General features: G+C 37.7%; 1 protein-coding gene across 7 annotated transcripts in view; it reads left to right on the top strand.

Annotated features, from left to right (window-relative positions):
• Positions 1–19,289, top strand: part of RAB28 (RAB28, member RAS oncogene family) — a 114,745-nt gene that overhangs the window by 58,294 nt on the left and 37,162 nt on the right. For all 7 annotated transcript variants that reach the window (XM_086705434.1, XM_086705433.1, XM_086705437.1 and 4 more), the window contains exons 5-6: positions 12,327–12,430; positions 16,821–16,898. In XM_086705434.1, coding sequence (XP_086561560.1) covers positions 12,327–12,430; positions 16,821–16,898 — 182 coding nt within the window. The remainder of the gene's footprint in view (positions 1–12,326; positions 12,431–16,820; positions 16,899–19,289) is intronic.

The raw sequence follows: 19,289 nt of genomic DNA on the forward strand, positions 1-19,289 counted from the left end.
AGTTATTGAGAGTCTCGTATGGTTTGCCTCCTTACCTCTCTGTAAGTTTTTCCCCCCTTTCCCTCCCCCATGGTCTTCTGTTAATGTTTATTCATTTTTGAGAGACAGAGAGAGACAGAGTGCAATGGGGGAGGGGCAGAGAGAGAGAGGTAGACACAGAATCCGCAGCAGGCTCCAGGCTCTGAGCTGTCAGCACAGAACCTGACGCGGGGCTCGAACCCATGAACTGTGAGATCATGACCTGAGTCGAACTGACTGAGCCACCCAGGTTCCCTGGCACAACTTTTTAGAAGAAAAAAATAAAGGAATTTCTCTCTTACCTTGGTACATAGAAGGGTTTCTTAACCAAGATGCAGTTAAATATTGAATATATCAACCACATAAGATAAACACGTTTGCCTCTCTCAGGTGACACATTAGAGAATTCAAAAGATGAGCCACAAACTGGGAGAAAGTATTTATAATAAAAGTAAATGACAAAAGGTTAGTATACTTTACAAATATATGAGGAAAAGACAACTCACTAGATAAATGGAAATGAAACAGAACTAGGGATTTCACAGAATAAGAAAGACAAATGACCCAAAGAGGTGAAAATAAGTGCAGTCTCATCACTAAGAAGGAAATGCAAAATAGGACCACAGGTAAGAAATGAGATACAGATCAAGAAGCCTCAGAATAACAGTGATGGAGACATAATATGAATCTCTAAGAATTCATACTCATTACTGGGTGGATTATAAATTGGTACAATCGCTTTGAAAATGACTTGGTGTTAATCTGTGAAGAACATTCATAGACGATGCTTGGTCTTAGCCAAAAGGCCAAGAAGCAGTGAACATTCGTAGACTATGATTCAACAGTTTTACTCTGCCGTGTATCTTAGACTGCTTCCCATGTGTGTCAGGTGACGTGTACTGTGAATGATCACAGTGCTTCGTTGTTGGTAATAGCCAACAACTGGGAGAAGCTTGCGTGTCCATCAGCGGGTGGAAAGATCTCTAAGTTGTGTTGTGTCTGTCCAGAGGTGTCCTCTGTGGCGGTGAAAACAAGTGGACTGTTCGACTTGGGATACCATGCCTGAAATGACGCGGTATGAGAAACAGACCGTCTCGGAACACTACATGTGTGAAGGGCAAGTTGTACGGGAGTTGAGAACGCAGACTCTGGAGCTGGATTGCCTTGGGGTGGAATTCTGGCTCCCCTCCTCGCTAGATGTGTGTCCTTCCAGAAGTCCTAAACCCTTTCCATGCCTCAGTTGTTTCATCTGTCAATGACGGTAGCTGTGAGGATGAATGGATACGATGTAGGAGTAAAGCACGTGGAAAACTGCGCTGCTGTGTGTATGTTAGCTGCTCCTACTGCTCTCTGTTCTTTTACTGTTTCCTTTTTGTTGTTATTTGAAATGATGTTCTTTCATTGCGCCTCTCTCAGTAGATCTAGTCTGTGGTGGGGAATTGGAAAATATAAAGAAGAATTGGATAACCATAGTGTCATTGCCAGTTGAGGCAATTCTCACTGTGGCTTCTGTTCTTTGCAAGATCCCAGGGTATGCTGGTATCTAGGCAAGACAGGTACACTTTTTTTTTTGTCCCATGCAAGTCTGTGTATGAAAGGCATAAGTGAACTTGGACCTTATTGTGTCTATTATACCTATCTATTACATATATATCATGCAGAATTTTGCAAACAAACCTATATAGTTCTGTGCAGGTATGCGATTCCCTAGTGAGAATTCCTATGGAGAATGTTTAAAACGTGAATTAATTTCCCAGTTCCCTTAGGCTTTTGGCATGTGGGCTAATGCTAATCTTCATGATTTATGCACACATGTTCTAGAAAGCAACAGTAAGTTGTAGACAGCCACAGATGTAGAAAGATTTACTTACTCTGTGGTGCCGTGTTCTCATTTCGACCTATTATTTCATTTTAGCATGAAGTTAGAGGAGAAGTAGTTATCCATTATCTATCGCCAGAAAGAATTTAGGTGATCTAATGAAGCTAAATAAGTTGAGGAAATAATATGAGTTCTCACATACTCCCTCCTGTCCTGTTGATTCTGGCTGCTGTTGGTGTTGGTCTCGTGACTCCACGGAGTTCATGTTCATTATCACTTCAGAATTCTTATACGTTGCTTTGTGATACGTATGTGACTACAATACAAATGCAATGCAAAGGGATTAGGCAAATTCTGTAACAATATAGAGAATCTGTGAACGTGTTGCAGGATTATTAGAAGCAAAGTAGGTAACAAATGAGGCTCTGGCAGAGTCAGGTGGTAAATAATTGAAGAGAAAATTCACAGGACTCATGGCGCATATAGTAGGAGGTCAAAAGAATAGGCTTTGATAAAGGATTGATAAAGGTCCTTGGGAAAAACTATGAAAACTGTCAGTGTTTTTGCAGCAATGAACCTTCTTTATGATCGTATGAAAAAATAGGTTTGAGGAAAAGACTGTCATGATTATCATTTTAATAGGAAGTTTTATATAGTGAGATCTACGTACATAAGAATATGTAAAATCTACGTACAGATGAGAGAAGAGCCATTCCCGGGTTGGGAGACAGAGCACTGTATTGCCAAGCACCCCAGAGGCCCACGAAGTGTCTTTATCAATCCTCTTTCTAGCTCTGGAGGCATCTATTATCCTTCGTCCTAATCTTTTCCTTGCTGTTGTTTGTGGTTTTGTCATCTGATGTTCTTCACCGGCATCACTGTCCTGGGAAGTGTGATGTGCAGGCAGGTCCGCTCCTTGTACTGCCGAACAGGTGCCAGCGCTCAGACGCCTGGCAAGGCTTAGCTTCTGGTGTCTTCAACATTGCGGGACAAACCTTAGCTGCCACTGCAGCCCTGGCCCCGTGACCCCTGACTGGGATGCCCTGGCTCTGCCACTGGCCAGAGCTGACTTAGCCCCCATCCCCAAGGTCTCTGGGACTTGGTGAGACATCATTACCTGATGTCTCCTCTCTGGTGCCCCTAATACCACAGCCGGGACTGCCGAACCTGACGGAGGGGTGTGGGGCACCCGTGTGGGGAGCGCAGTGTGACTCAGGCAGTGCTTCCCTTCCACCACCCCTCCCCCATTCCCCCCCCCCCCCCCCCCCCGCCCCCCATAGGTCATACTACTTACTGCCACCTCTTACTCCAGCCCAGCCTCCCTCTGCTGTGCCAAGGCAGTGGCTTTGGTTATTTAAATAAAAAGGAAGTGGGACTGGAACTCAAAAAAGAAAAAAGAAAGGCCAACATGCAAGTGGATGCATGCAGCTCAAACTCAGTCCTTAGAGGGTCCACTGCGTATTATTTTAGACACAGTTGATACTTTGTATTTCTTTTAAGAGCTTAAAAATGTTTTTGTCTTTATTCAACACCTACTTTGTCAGTGGCTCTTGTGTTCTGTGCTTTCCTGTGCTCATTCATCTGCTTTTGTTTTTAGCTGCACATAACAAAAGAACCAAATTAGCAGGTCTTAAGTAATGAGTTTGCCATCTCAGTGTGTTTGATTTCATGAAATCCGAATTTCTGTGTTTCTAAAGCATCATGAAACAATTGAAAGGAAAATCCTAACCTGAGGGGAATGTTTGGAACAAATTTGGCAAATGTCCTTATCAAAGAAAGTGCTTATACACATTGATAAGGTTAAACACTTAAAACACAGTAGAAAATGGAAAAGAAAGGAAGAGACATTTGATAAATAAATATAAAAACTAGTATACACACACACACACATATATACACACATATAAAGCATCTAGTGTACAGGAAAAATGGTAAACTGCGTTGAGGTCTTTAAATTTATACTAGAAACTAAAGTAGTTTCTTTGATGACACCTTTTTTCTTTATCTGTGGAACACAGTGATTTCCAGGCAGTTATGTGTTTTTAAGAAGGTTGGTTGGTTTAAGAATCTACAAAGTCAAGTTCTGGTAATTTTTTATTTTGTGGCATTAGCAATTCTTCTAATACAGTATGATTTACTGTGTCATCAGAGAAAGACAGCATTAGAGAGTGTACATGGCAGGGTAAAATTAAACACATGCTCACAATCAAATTAATGTATTTCATCTGTCTTCAACTAATAACAATCTGTCATGTTATCTATCTGAGTAGGGGCATAAACAGTTTATTTTGTGTTTGGAGTAACTTCCTGGAGGTAGTTAATGTGACAAGTAGTTTGTTTGAATTGAGTATAACCAGATCAACACTCTAGATGTTTCCTTGATACCCTAAAAATTACTGTGAAAATCTGTACAAGTGCTGTGTTTCTATTTTGCTTTTACTTCTTTAAGTTAGACAGCAACATATTTTACAGTCATTTCACGGAGAATATTCTGTTTCTGCCATCATATATGAACTGAGGGGCAAAACCAGTTTATCCTTTTAATGCTTTCTTTCCACTGATAGGGAATAGACATTAATATTTAGCATCTATCTAGACAATAATAATTAGCATCGTAGAGCGCTTTCCCTTTGTGTAAAAACCTGTAGTAATACATTCTGGCTTGGATGAAAAAGTCATATTCATTATAGAATATGTTTTTATATCATGTTCAAAAATGAATATTAGGAAAATAGGAATATTGTAAAGTTTCAGACCAAAATAAAAAAAATACTATTACGTTTTTTAGATTTTAAAAATCTTAAAATTTTTCATCACTTAGTCTCTTATCAGTAGCTCTGATTATTATACATTTGATATGTTTTTTTTAATATACCTAGTTTTTAAGCTATTTATTACATTTGGTACTGTAACTTTGAAGACTGCTCTGTTCATTGTATCAGTAATCCTATTGGTAGGTGTAGTGGAGGTCCTGAATAAGGATGCCTGAATGCCAGTAAACAAATAGGACTTACAAAGAGAAGTTCTCATATACTTGGCTAATTAATATTAGTGTGTGTGTTTTAGAAGTCAAAATATATACATATTTTAAGCACATGTAAATAAAATTTAGTACATTATTAAAGGTATTTTACTTGTCATATTTGGGCTAATCATGATGGATCATTTTTAAACATTATGTAATTTCACAATTTGTACAGCTGCAAGTACTTTGTAAAAGACTTTATATAATCAAGTGCTAAGGCAAAGAGTATCTTAGTTTATAATGTTGATGGGCTCAATTTTATGATTTACTGTTAGTAATGAATAGTTTTAAAGTACTAATAAGTAGTAACCAGGTATTTAATAGTTTACTTTTTTATAATGATGAGAATTTAAAGTTTGTATATCTATATTCTTTTAACTAAATCTCTGTTAGGTTGATGTTAGATAAAATAAGGAAACATCATCCCCAAGGCTGATGTTCATTCTTCTTTGCAAGACATTGAATGGCTTGGTTCTAATTCTGGTGCTACTGACAACTAGCATTGGGTCTGTGGTTAAGTCACCGTGAGCCTTGGTTCTTTTATGTGTGAGTTAGATGAGTGCTTTACCTATTTGCCAGGAGTGTTACCAGGTCCGAGTGTTTTGCAGATTTTGAAACGGAGTTTAGATTGTTTCTGGAGTCTCGTAGAATGGTTTCTCTCTGTTTTTGCCCTCCCATCCTTTCTCCTCATCTTTTCTATCCAAGTAGTTTTTTCAAAACACAAGATCACATCGTGTCATGGGCTATGACCCTGCAAGGGCTTCATGTTGCTGAATTTGGCTCCTATCCTCCTGTTACACATGCCACATGTCCCCACTCTTGATCATTATGTTTCTTGGTTTTCCTCAGTTGTACACAGTCATTTTCCCCTTTTTGGTTTTGTCCTAGTTCCAGTGACTGCAACATTTCTCTCCTCCAGCCTCCTCTTAGCCTGATTGGCTTGTTCTCATCCTTTATGTCTCAGATGAAAGAGGTCTCCTATAGCCATCGTATGAAACTGTCATCATTACTCTTTTGGCTCCTGTCACTCCCCATCTGCTCCTCCTCCCCTAGTGAGTCATCTGTAGGTTGATTAATGTAGGATTGTTACAACTTTGGGGAGGAAGAATCATCAGCTGCACATGTGTAACACTTGCCATCTTCTATTTTGAAAGTTACAGATAATGGTAACTATTTCCATATACAAGCTGGCTAAACAGAAAAAAAATGCCATATTCATCAAATCTGTAGGAGTGCACCCTTTTTTATCATTTGTAATTTTCTTTTGAATGGTCTCTGAATTTGGAAGCAAGGAGTCGTCACTGTATAGTGAATGGAAGTGCTTTGAACCCAACAGGGGAAAGATGAGGGTTTGCTAATATATGTCACCCAGAGGGATTTCCTTTTTGTGCCTATAGTTTTGCTCAGGTGGACTGGAATACATAAGGTAAGATGGGTGAAAATGTGGCTGTGTAGATGGAACCTATATGTGTATGAACTCCTTAGCACCCCATACAGGACCCTCATGTCCCAGCCCTGCTGATTTCACCAGTTTTTGGAAGCCAGGTTCTTCCAGATGCTCATGCACATTTTTTTTTTTTTTTTTTTTTTTTTTTTTTTTGCTGATGTTGTTAAGGAATGTTCATCCTCTCTATCCCCAGGGTTGTGTGATTGTTTTTTCCCCTCATAGGTTAGGAGGCAACTGAAGCATCATCTTCTCTGTGACATCTTTCCTAGCCCTCTGAGCAATTCTAGAAATTTCATTTCTCTTTTCTCTTGCTGTACCTTGTCTTATACAGACCACTATTGTTCTCTTGGTCTCAGAATTCCATTGTATAATATCTGTCTACATGTGTTTCTCTTAGCCTTCCTAGCAGTTATAGCACTTACAAGGTGCTGAGTAAATAATTCACGAATAAATGAATGGATAGACAGACCATAATACACTAATACTTACTGAGTATGTGCCAGTCACATAGTATGCGCCTTACCATGTACCAATCAGTGCTGCATGTGCTTTATACGTATTTCCTTATTTTATCTATCACAGTAACATTATGAGGTAGGTATTGTTATTGCCTCCTCTTATAGGTGAGAAAACTGAGATAAAGGGATTGATTTGTTCAAAATTCCACAAGTGGTAATAGAATAGGAAATCAAACCTAGGCAGTCTGGCTTTGGAGACTGCATTCTTTACTTACCATGTCTTACTTCTTGAGGTAAATCAGTGAATTTTTGAAGAACCATAGTTTTTTTTTTCTCCCCTATATTTGCCTTAGTGCAAACAATTGAGAATTTCAGAAAAGTTATTTCTTGTATGAGAGTAGTTCTTATATGTAATATATCACTCCAGATCAATAAAATAGTAACAAAGATCATCTACTGGTGTATGAATAATTTTTTGTAATAACTCTTTATGATGATATTTGATGTGATGTGACTTATTAGAATAATTGTTTATTAGACATCATTTACTTCTTGTTACTCATAAAATCGGTCTCTGTATCCTCATATACAGGCCACTTTATCCTGAAAGTTACCCACGTGGATAAATTTTGAACTATCACATCAACTTATGGAGTTAGTATTCCATTGGAATTAGGGCCAAATGAAGGATGAAGTGACAACTTTAGATTCAAGATTGGGTCTTGAGTTGTTAGCTCAGTTCACTAATGATTCAGAACCCAATACCTAAAGACCCATTATCTACCTTATCAGTAAGGACTGGAGGTGGGATAGGTGGCCTTGTTCATATGCCTCTTTTCAGACCATTCTCCTTTGTCTTCCCTAAAACCCTTAGATTTGAATATCAAGCCATGTGATTATACCTCTTGGTACTTGTATTTGTTGGCCTTATCAGCCAACCCCTGCCTGAATCATTCCTTGAATTTCTCAGAGAAATTTCTCCTGGATGGATTACAGTCACACCGTTGCTGTTACTGTCACCATTCTTGGTAGTTTCAGTATCCATATGGACTGTCCTTGGTCTCTCATGTTCCATGAATCCTTTACCTCCAGTCATCTTGCCCCCGATTGACACCAACAGAGTTATTCTGAAGACCTAGTCATTAACAGTTTCTGAGCTTTTCCCATAGTATTGATATTAATTTCGTATATCCCAATCTGTCCATTATCTCCTGTCTTTCCAACTCAGCTTCTTTAGTAACTCAACTCCAGTAAATTTTCGACCCACACAAAACCTTAACATCAGTTATCAATTACATCTTAACAGTTTTCAATTTCCTGAACCTCTCTTTACCCAACTTGGATTTTATGCTTCATCAAAATAATCACTTCTTACGTTTACTGTCCTCAATTTACCTGGCCTTCTTTGCAGTGATTGTACGTGGTACAGTTTCTCTGTTTAATTAGTAAGTAATTTCTCTGCTTGAATGCACCCCCACCCATGTAGCTGAATGTGGCTGGAATAAGACCTGTAATATACTGTGTCTCATTTTAAATCCAGGTTACTATCTGCAAGTGATTTCTCAGAATCTCTCACATCCCACATCAAATCCATTAGTATTTTGTATTTACTTTTTATTCCAAAAATATATTGAGAATCTGCCCTACTTTTTATCATCTCTACTGCTACCAACTAGAGTATCGTCCAAAGTACCATCTTCTCTTTCATATATATATATATATATATATATATATATATATATATATATATATATATATATATTTGGACAAGATTAGAGGGAATTTTATTGCCTTACATAACTGAAAAACCCAATAACTATGCTGTGTTCAGGTGTGGTGTGATCCAGGGACTTGAAAAATACGTACAATCTCTGCAACCCAGTCTCTCTTGGCTCTGCTTTCTTTCCTGATGGTTTTGTTTGTTTGTTTGTTTTCTTAGATTTTTACAGTAGCTTCCTCAGTGGCTTCTCTGCTTTACATGTGACTCTGTAGTTTATTCTCTGCAGCAGCCCATATTAACCTTATAAAATGTGACCTGCACACCCTTTGTGATCTGGTTCCTAGCTTTTTAAACCTCATTCCCTACTGTTTCCCTTTCTTGTTAACTCATTTCAGCCACTCTGGCCTCCTGGCTTTTCTTTAACTGCTATGCATAATCTTCCTTTAATGACGTTGCCCTTACAGTTTCTTCTGCTTGGAAGGCTTTTCCCAGATTTCCTTGCCCCTTAGCCTTCTGAAGGTCTTTGGCTTACCTGTTTAAAATAGTACTTCCCCTCCTGTGCCCTTTATTTTTCTCCCTAAGATCTATTAGCAGTTGCCATACTATGTTATTTTATTTGTCAGTCTCTTGCCTTTACTATAATGTAAGCTCCTTGGGTCCCCAGCACCCAGGACAGTGCCTGGCCATAATAAGCACTCCTATATAACCAAATGAATGAATGATCAATAAAGTGGCTGTCCTTAGAAATTGTTAAGCCCAGGGGAGCCTGGGTGGCTCATTTGGTTGAGCATCCAACTTCGGCTCAGGTCCTGATCTCACGGTTTGTGGGTTCAAGCCCTGTGTCGGGCTCTGTGCTCACAGCTTGGAGTCTGGAGCCTGCTTCGGATTCTGTGTCTCCCTCTCTCTCTGCCCCTCCTCTGCTCACACTCTGTCTTTCTCTCCTTCAAAAGTAAACATTTAAAAAATTAAAAAAAAAAAAAAAGGATTGTTAAGTCCATGTTTAAGCAGAGTTGTAGTGTGATTGAGGTGAAAGGAATTGCAAGTATGTATGATGTTAATGCCTTTGTCCTTCAGTTGCTTAGATATTGGAAGGATATACGCCAGAATGTTTGGGAAATGAGTATGTATTACTGTTATTAGGAAATTTTTATTCCATTTTCAAAAATAAAATATGAGAACTGGAAAGATGATGTAGCTCACTGAAGGACATAAAAGAAATTAAACGGTAGCAGTGAGAGTATTATCGCATGTATGATAGATGACTACTGGATAATAATCTTAAGGATGCTCTTAAAAGTGAAGAAAGGAAAGATTTTAGCATTGTCTCACCATAACTTTATCTTCAGGGTGTACATTTCTGGGTTATTTAGAATTAAGTATTCTAGTAACTGTGTCCTCTTCAGGGTTGCCCACTAAATTCTAACAGAACAGAGGGAAACTTTGTGGTGAAGTTCTGTGAGGGCCTTTTCTTGATCTGCTGTCTCCTTTGTCAGACTCTCAGTTATTTAAAATAACGTTTCTGATGGTCTTTTATGTTCTTAAAGTAGGGTGGTGGCTTTTTTAGGACCTGGATTGTATATTTTTCTTTTTGTCTTTTCTTTCTTTTTTATTTTTAATGTTTATTTTTGAGAGAGAGAGAGAGAGAGAGAGAGTGAGTGAGTGAGTGAGTGAGTGGGGAAGGGGCAGAGAGAGAGGGAGACACGCATCCGAAGCAGGCTCCAGGCTCTGAGCTGTCAGCACAGAGCCCGATGTGGGACTCGAACTTGTGAGCCGTGAGATCATGATCTGAGCCGAAGTTAGACAGTTAACTGACTGAGTCACCCAGGCGCCCCATGGCTTATAGGTTTTTTATCTTTGGGTTCTCACTGCCTCCCACAGTGCTTGGTATATAATAGGTGCTCAATAAATGTTTGTTGGATAAATGTTGCTGCTGTTTTCAGTTGACCAGTGATAGTACTAGTTTCTTTAGTATCTTTATTAGGAAAAAAACCTGTACTTGGGTGGTTAATTCCCCAATGCTATAGATAAATGTAAGTGGTAGTTAGGGAGTTGGGGGGCAGGTGGTAGGGAGGAAGAAAGAGAAAGAAAAAACAGAACACTGATAGACTATTCCATTTGAAAAGACAAATGCACACACACATTAAGTGACAAACTTCATGTTTGTTTCTTTTTAATTGGACAGTGATTTCATTGGGTAATTTTCTTAGTGACATGATTTGTTCTTACTCATGTTGCATTAGGAAAGCATTTTAGCCTCAATATTATGATAAACTAGATGTATAAATGTCAGTGCTAATAGCTCAGTATTTTAGTCTTCTACAAATTGATGCCTGTGGTATCTGGACATTTTTTGGCTTGTTCTTGTAAATAAGGTCTCAGTGATGTTTAAGGAACAGCACTTGTGGCCAGAAAGGAAAAAAGCTCCACATTATCCAAGCTAAGCAGTGTAAATGGGACTCAGAAATCCCCCACTAGATCAGAAATCTCCTAGAGAAAGATCTGTTGAGCCTACAAACTAAAGACCTTCGATATAATATTAAATAAAGCCTTTTATGTAGTATGAGAGCATTTTTTAGTTGATAATCAATTGCCACTATTATGTAGGCTTAGTAGATTTGCAAATTTACAAGTTTTTACAAGTCAGTTGGGTCCCTTCCTCAGGAAATCAGTTTAAGTTTTTTTTTCCTATATTGACTCAAAGAGCCTAGTTGTCCTTAAATCCTGTGAATATATTTGCCTTATAATTTGACGGCATTGAGTCAACACCCTTATAGGGTCTGTAGTGTTGTAAAAGGAGAAACTGTTCAATAAAGGATCACATTTGAAAAAATAGACTGTGCTGGATAAAGCCAGTATTGGCTTTGGTACCGTGCTTTGCTTTAAAGTACCTACAACTTTCAAGGAAATATTCGCTTGCCCATTACTTTCAAAATGTACACTTTAGATTTGGAAAGCAACTGAGCTGTATCTTTGTGAAATCAAACTGTGGCTATAAATAAAGTAAACATGCAACAAAATATTGTTATCTTTTGGCACAAAATTAATTTGTATTTGTGTTAACATTAAAGTTTCTAGGGATTATAGAACTATTGTAATTATTAAGGTAATTAAGTTGTTTCAAACTAAATATGGTTGGGGAAGTGCATCTTGCTTTCAATTACAGTGACCTTTGAACAACATGGGGGTTAGGTGTGCCCATCCCTCGCATAGTCAAAAATCTATGTATAACTTTTGGCTTCCCCAAAACATAACCACTAACAGCCTGCTCTTGACCGGAAGGCTTACTGATAACATAAACTGTCAATGAACACATTTTTTATTTGCTATATGTATTATATATTCTTTCAGTAAAGTAAGGTAGAGAAAAGAATGCTATCAAGCAAGTCATAAGGAAGAGAAAATACATTTAGAGTACTATACAGTAGAAGTCCACGTGTAAGTTCAAACCCATGATGTTCAACAGTCCACTGTAATCATTGTGTTTAAACATGTGATGCCAAGATGAGATCTTTTTCGTGTCTCATCACTGTGCCTGAGGCTGTAGATAATAGGAATGAGTACTTTCCATTTTTCGAGCACTTTTCATGTACTGGTCATTGTGCAATGTTCATGGAGTCATTCTCAAATAACTCTATATGAGGGAGGTCTATTTGTTATTCTCCGTTTTTAGATTTATAGACTCAAGCATAAAGAGGTTAAAGAAATTGCTCAAGGTTACACAGATAGTGTCTAAGCTGGGATATAATATTGGAAAGTAAGTCACAGTTAAACTTGTTAACAATGTATTGATTGACTCTGATACTGAGTTTTGTTCTGTTTGTTTTTGTTCACTTTTCTAGTTGATTTGGAGCATATGCGAACAGTAAAACCTGATAAACATTTACGGTTTTGCCAGGAAAATGGTTTTAGTAGCCACTTTGTCTCAGCAAAGACAGGAGACTCTGTAAGTAAAATAATGAATACTGCATATTATAAGTGATCTTTTGTTTATTACTAATATTCATAGGAAGTATACTTCCCAGACATAACTTTTGGAACAAATTGATTCCTGTTGAAGATATAAAATAGATATAATGTTTAATTGGTCTGTATTACATTTGCAATTCATTTAACGTAATTTTATGGATATTTTAGGGAATTTAAAAATATGAGAGTTAAAAAGAACATAAGAAAAGAAAAAGAACGTATAAATCATACATTATGTCAGCATCCAGAGGTGACCACTCACAACCTCATATGATTCCTTATAGTTTTCTTTTTCTGATGCGCACAAATACTCAACATTACTGCTGTTGCTGCTAGTGAATTGAACTCACTGAATGCTTGCTTCGTGACTGCACTGTGGTTCTCTCATTCTCTCGCTAGCTCTGTGCTAAGGATGAGTCCTGGAGAGATGATGTAATGGGGTCCAGGGTGCACAGCTAATGAGTGGTGGGGATAGGATTTGTAAACCCAAGCAGTGACACTCCAGCGTTTTGAACTGCACTAAATGTTTATTTAAAAAATTAAGATCATAATGTAGAAATAATTTTGCATTTTACTTTTATTTAAAAATTTATATGCAGAAAGTTTTGCCATGTCACTTAATATTACTAAATAGATTTAATAATCCATACTACCACCAACATTTGTATGAGTGCCATATCATGGCACTATTTTTTAGCATCCAGGATTTATGTATTTACTTTTAAATCTTTGTCAATTTGGTAGGCAAAAAAAAAAAAAAAAGTATTTTCCTATTTTAATTTCTTTGATTGATCAAGGTTAAACTTTTAAAGATTTCATTATCTATTTATTTTCTGATTATTATCCGAAAAACCTTTTCCCCAAGATAATGCAAACATCAGCACATACACATGCCACTTAAAAATATACAAAAATCAGCACTCCTTGGTAAGTCTATCCATGGGCTGGGCTTCTACTCTCATTTATCTTCCTTGGAGTCTTTTGTCATTTTAGAATTATTTTAACTTCCAGTATTTTAGTTTGTGTTTAACCACTCAGTACTTTTTGTGTACTTACGTTGAGCCACCACTAAAAATCCTCGTTATTTTCTTTTTAAATGCAACTTTGAAGTCATTTGTTCTTATGGAATCACTTTGACACTTGTAGTCCTCTCCATCTAGAGGTTATTCCCCTCGTCGCCTGAGGAGTTGCACTCCTAATTTACTGTACTTTTCTCTAATACTACCTTGGTCATAATCCTCGGTGATTTCATGTTCTTTGTCCTCCACTCCACCTCAGCCACTGGCTCCCATGCTCTGTCATTACAAATCACTGCAGCTCTTTTGTTATCTCTGTCTCAGTGTCAGACGTCCTAATCGCTGACCACCCTCCCATCTTTCCAGCTCATACCCGTGACTGCCCTAATCCAGTCAATCTGCAGTCTGGGCAGGACCTATAGACCCTGATCTGAACATATTTTTAATGTTCCTCACCTCCTGTCATGTTCTCACTTTCCTCTTTTCCTAACTTAAATCTCAGGTGCAATCAAAATTATGTTGTGCATATGCCCTTAATTCCATTTCCCCACTTTGAGAGTATCAGACTCACTTGGCTAAGTCTTCACTCTGGTTTAAAGCCAGCCCCCACTGTTTTGTGGCCGTACCCAAGTATTTGAACAGAGGCATGCTAGCTGTTTCACTCAAAATTCATACTCCTCAACCTGAGGTAGGCCCTTAATGCTGCCCGGTAATTATGCCACGTGTCCCTAGGCCATGTCTCTGCTGCTCACCGAGGATGAGCTGTTGACTTTTTATCACTTCTCTTCTCTCCTCAGATCTTCAGCATTTCCTCGTCCATTCTCTCTGCTGATGGCCTTTTTTCCTAGTTTATAAGGAATTTGAAGCCAACAGAAGACAGCTGCATACTCTTGCCACATTTACCCCTACTTGCCGTGTTTGCTGCCTCTGTTCCCATATTTCCTGTCTTCTCTACGATTACTGTGGGAGACCTTCTGTGCTCCCAGGCTCAGTGTGTGTTAATCCCATTTCTCCTTGCCTAGTGAAGAACATGGCTCAGCAGTTCTCTCTTCTTCCTACATCATTGCTTGTTTTCTGTCTATTGGATTATTCTATCTGCATATCAAATATTATGACTTCTCTTATCTTAAAGACAAGGAACTGTGGAGCCCACATCCTTCTCGAGCTCTAGCTTTCTTTCTTTCCCCTGGTTTCAGTGGGATGTTTTGAAAGAGTAGCTCCCAGTTCTTTCTTTGCAGTTTCTCTTGAACAGTTGCGGTTGGACTTTTGCCCCCAGTATTTGATGCACACTACTGTTATTAAAGTCACCAGTGACCTCCTTTTTGCTTAATGCGGTGGTCAGTTCTTAGTCCTCATCTTACTGGACTTAGTTGTGGCACGTAAAATAGCTGATCACTCTCTCTTCTTTGAAATACTTTCCTCATTACCTTCCAGGATACTGCCCTTCCTGGTTCTCCTCTTCCCTTGCTAGCTACTCTCTTTCATTTCATTTTGCTGATTCCTTTTCTCTCCAACTTCTGAATATTGGAGTGCCCTAGGGCTCAGTCCTTGGGTATCTTTTTCTAAACTTACTCCCTTGGTCATCTCATTTAGGCTCAGGGCTTTGACCAGACCTCTTCCCTAAACTCAAGACTCATATATCCAATTGTCTGCTCAGCACCTCCACTTAGATGTCTAATAAGCAGCCCTAACTTAATTCAGGTTCAGAACTGAACTCTTGATAGTCCCTCCTAAAATCCCTCATTGTCTTCCCCAGTTCAATAAACGGCAGATCTTCTACTGTTGCTAAGGCCGAGAAAATTTTAGAATCAGTCTCAACTCCTGTCTTTCTTTTACATCCCACACCCCACATCTGTCTATTGCCAAGTCCTGTTGGCTCTACTTTCGTGATATGTGCAGGATTTGGTGACTATTTTTTACCCTCTCCTTGCTGCCACTTCGTTTCAAGCTGCCATCATCTCTTACATCAGTGTCCTTGCTGGCTTCTCTTTTTGTACCCTTGATCTTCTACAGTGAGAATACTCAATACAACCATCAGATTGACCGCATTAAAATAGAAGTCACATCAGGCCATCTTCCCATGGCTTCCATTTAACTCAGAGTAAAAGCCAAAGTCCTCCATAGCCTGCCAGATCTTGTGATTTGTATTGCCTTCATCTCTTTGCTCATTTTCTTCCACAAACCCTCTCTTTGTCTCCATTCCAACACACCAGCTTCCTTGTTTTCCTTGACTGTTGACCATCAGACTATCATGCATAATGCTTTTTAGGATGTAAACAACATATGCCTGTTGGGTATATGTATATCTTTTTTTTTTATTAGAAATCAAAATTAAATTTGTTGCAATAAGTATTCAGTAAGCAATCATGAGATAAGTAGGAGTAAGAATATGATAAGACACTTATGAAGCAAGACAAGTTATACATCATAGTCAGTGTGCGATTGGAGCCCTAGGAATCATAGTGGGCCCATTATAAGTCACATATGTATGAAAGGCTATTTATAGAAAAGTATTGTTGATTTCTGTTTAGTGATAACAGTTTACTGTTCTTTTACTCTGCACTGATAAAATACAGTAGACATTACTAAGTTGTTTTGCTCAAGATATACGGAGGATTTATTGAAATCCATGAGAGCCACAAAGATTATTAAAGGGTTGGAAAGTAAGACCTTTTGAGATAGGCTAAACCTAGACCAAAAACGGATACAGAATTGGCAGTGAAAAACCTGGGTACTGAAGTATAGGCTAATTTATTTTCATCTTCTCCAGGACTTCTAGGAGTTTGTTATACTAGTAGTTTTTGTTTGTTTGTTTTGTTTTTAATGTGGTATCTATAATTAATTGTTTCATGTTAAAATCTTAAATATTAAAATTTTTAGGGATAAATGTCTTTATGTTTAAAATCTTTTTTTTTTTTAACGTTTATTTATTTTTGAGACAGAGAGACAGAGCATGAACGGGGGAGGGTCAGAGAGAGAGGAAAACACAGAATCTGAAACAGGCTCCAGGCTTTGAGTCATCAGCACAGAGCCCAACACGGGGCTTGAACTCACGAACCGCGAGATTATGACCTGAGCTGAAGTCGGATGCTTAACTGACTGAGCCACCCAGGCACCACTTTATGTTTAGATCAATTTAGTGAATTGTATGATTTTCAAATTATGATTCAATATTAAAAAAAATTATTACTCTTAAAATGTTAGTGTATTTGACAAAGCTATTTTTGGAATAACCTGGTACATCATATTTTTGCAATTCTTGCTGTTTATCATTTTTTAGAAAATTCAATTTATTTGAAGGAACTTAAGCATGTCTGTTTTAAATCATTTAAACCTATTTTTGTTATGTAGGTCTTCCTGTGTTTTCAGAAAGTTGCTGCTGAAATCCTTGGAATCAAGTTAAACAAAGCAGAAATAGAACAGTCGCAGGTGATTATATTTGAACTTTATATTTTTAAAAAACAATTTATTTCCTAAAAGGCATTAATTTTCATCACTGACTCCCTTCACAATTATGCATTCTATGTACATATCCCTAACAGCCTTAGGAATAAATTGTGAATCAGTGTTTATTGTGGAAGGTGGAAGATGTGAATAATTTTGCCAAATTATGATGCCCTTCAAACTCCATTTTGTCCTAAAGTTGAGATTAATATAATACAAATTTCATCAGTGATTAAATAATGGGTTAAGATGTTGATCATGTTGTTTTATACTTCCTTATTTAAGTTCTTCCAGGATTACTGCACTATAATATTTTTTGTGTTTCATATAAAATGCCAGAGATTTATCAAAGTTCAGTCTCAGCATTTACTCCATGTTTGCTTTGGTAAAACATTATGTTTTCTTTATGTCTCTGTTCTCCATTCTTCTCTAAAACATCCCCCCCGTAAAGATATTAATTCTTGATGTTATTTTATCATTAATTTAATACACAGTTTAATGATGGTATTAATTATTGAGAATTTCTGAATTCTTTCACTATTTCTAGAAATTCTTAGACTAAGAAACAAATGCGAATACCAACAATCAAGCATTTAAAATACCACCATAATATTATGCAATTCACATGTTTGATAGAATGAGAAATCAGAGAAAGAGCCTATCGTATAACATTAAGCTTTTGGTTTGCTGAGAAGGCAACAAATAAATTACATTTTTCCTCAATCCCCTCCGCTCTGTCCCCAACCCATACAGCTAAAAGGGTATAATTGTCCTTTTCCCTTTTTATATTTTTCTTTAATTCTTTCAGTGTTCTGTTTCTTATTTTTATGGTGACTCTGTGTGTGTGCGTGTGTGTGTGTGTGTGTGTGTGTGTGTTTTAAAACAGCAAATATCAATTGAAAATTGTTACGCTGATGTGGCTGTTTCTAGGACTTGATTATAATATTGAAACTGTGGAAATCTTTTATTTCTTAGCTTTTAAGACTTATTATGGTAAGGCACAGTGTTAAGATATTTTATGCCATGTAAATTGCTCTCAGACATATAAAAATAGCTACAGTTGACTCTTGAACAACACGGGAGCTAGGGGCACTGACATCACCCTCTGGAGAGTCGAAAATCCACGTGTAACTTTTGGTGTTCCCAAAACTTAACTACTAATAGCCTAGTGTTGATTGGAAGCCTTACTGATAACATAACCAGTTGATTTTCGTATGTTATATGTATTATATACTATATTCTTCAATAAAGAAAGCTAGAGAAAAGAAAATGTTTGTTAAGAAAATCATAAGAGGAAATACATTTATATTACTGTATTTATAAAAAAAAAAAAAAAATCCAGTATAAGTGGACTGGTGCATTTCAAACCCAAGGTCAACTGTGCTTGGCTTTGGCCCAGGAGGATGGCTACAAGAAAGAGCAATGACCATGACTTGCTTGATTGAACAGAACTTGGCAGACTCCAGAGCTCGAATGATTTCCTCTCCTTTTTAGCTCCTTTTTTTTTGTTCTGTTTTTTAAGTTTATTTATTTATTTTGAGAGAGAGAGCACACAAGCGAACACGTGTGCATACATGCACAAGTGGGGGAGGGGCAGAGAGGGAGGGAGAGAGAGAATCCCAAACAGGTTCTGCCCTGTCAGCGAGGAGCCTGATGTAGGGCTTGATCTCACGGACCATAAGATCATAACCTGAGCCGAGATCAAGAGTCAGATGCTTTACTGACTGAGCCACCCAGGTGCCCCTAGCTTCTCTTTCTAAATGATGTTTGTCTCTGGTTAATTAGAGAGTCCATGAGTGATTATCATATTGATCATATAGATGTGGTATAGTGGTGGGTCTAAAGAAGATTTAAAGGAATTTAGTTTCTGCCTTAAGTGAAGAAAATTATGATCATGTACTAGGCATTGTGTTACCTCATTCAACCATCTTCTTAACTCCCTGGGGCAGGCAGTATTTCATCATTTTATGGGCAGGGTATGGAAACTGTTGAGATTGAGTAACTTGATTTCACTGACCTATGATTACGCAGTGGTGGAGGCAGGATTTGAACTCAGGGTCATTTGAGAATGACGCTGCTCTATTGGAAGATTTGCTGGGCAGGTTGAAGTAGGAGGAAGAAAATGACGGAAAGAAAAGCTCGTATGGACAAGCTGAAAAGCTTAAGTTATATTTTAGAAGCAGAAGGGCAGTTTGGTTAAAATAAATGACCATTGCATTGTAGAGTGAAAGGGATTTGAAAAACGATTATGGAGATTTATGAATGCCAAGTGGATACATTTTATGTAACATGTAGATAGTAGGAAATCATTTTTTAAAGCTGGGACATAAAATGAAAGCAGTTTTTAGGTAGGAGTAATCGAATGGCTGTGTGCAC

The sequence above is a fragment of the Puma concolor genome, chromosome B1 (assembly GCF_028749965.1).
Source record: "Puma concolor isolate L17-30 chromosome B1, mPumCon1.1.hap2, whole genome shotgun sequence".
In the NCBI taxonomy this organism is placed as follows: domain Eukaryota; kingdom Metazoa; phylum Chordata; class Mammalia; order Carnivora; family Felidae; genus Puma; species Puma concolor.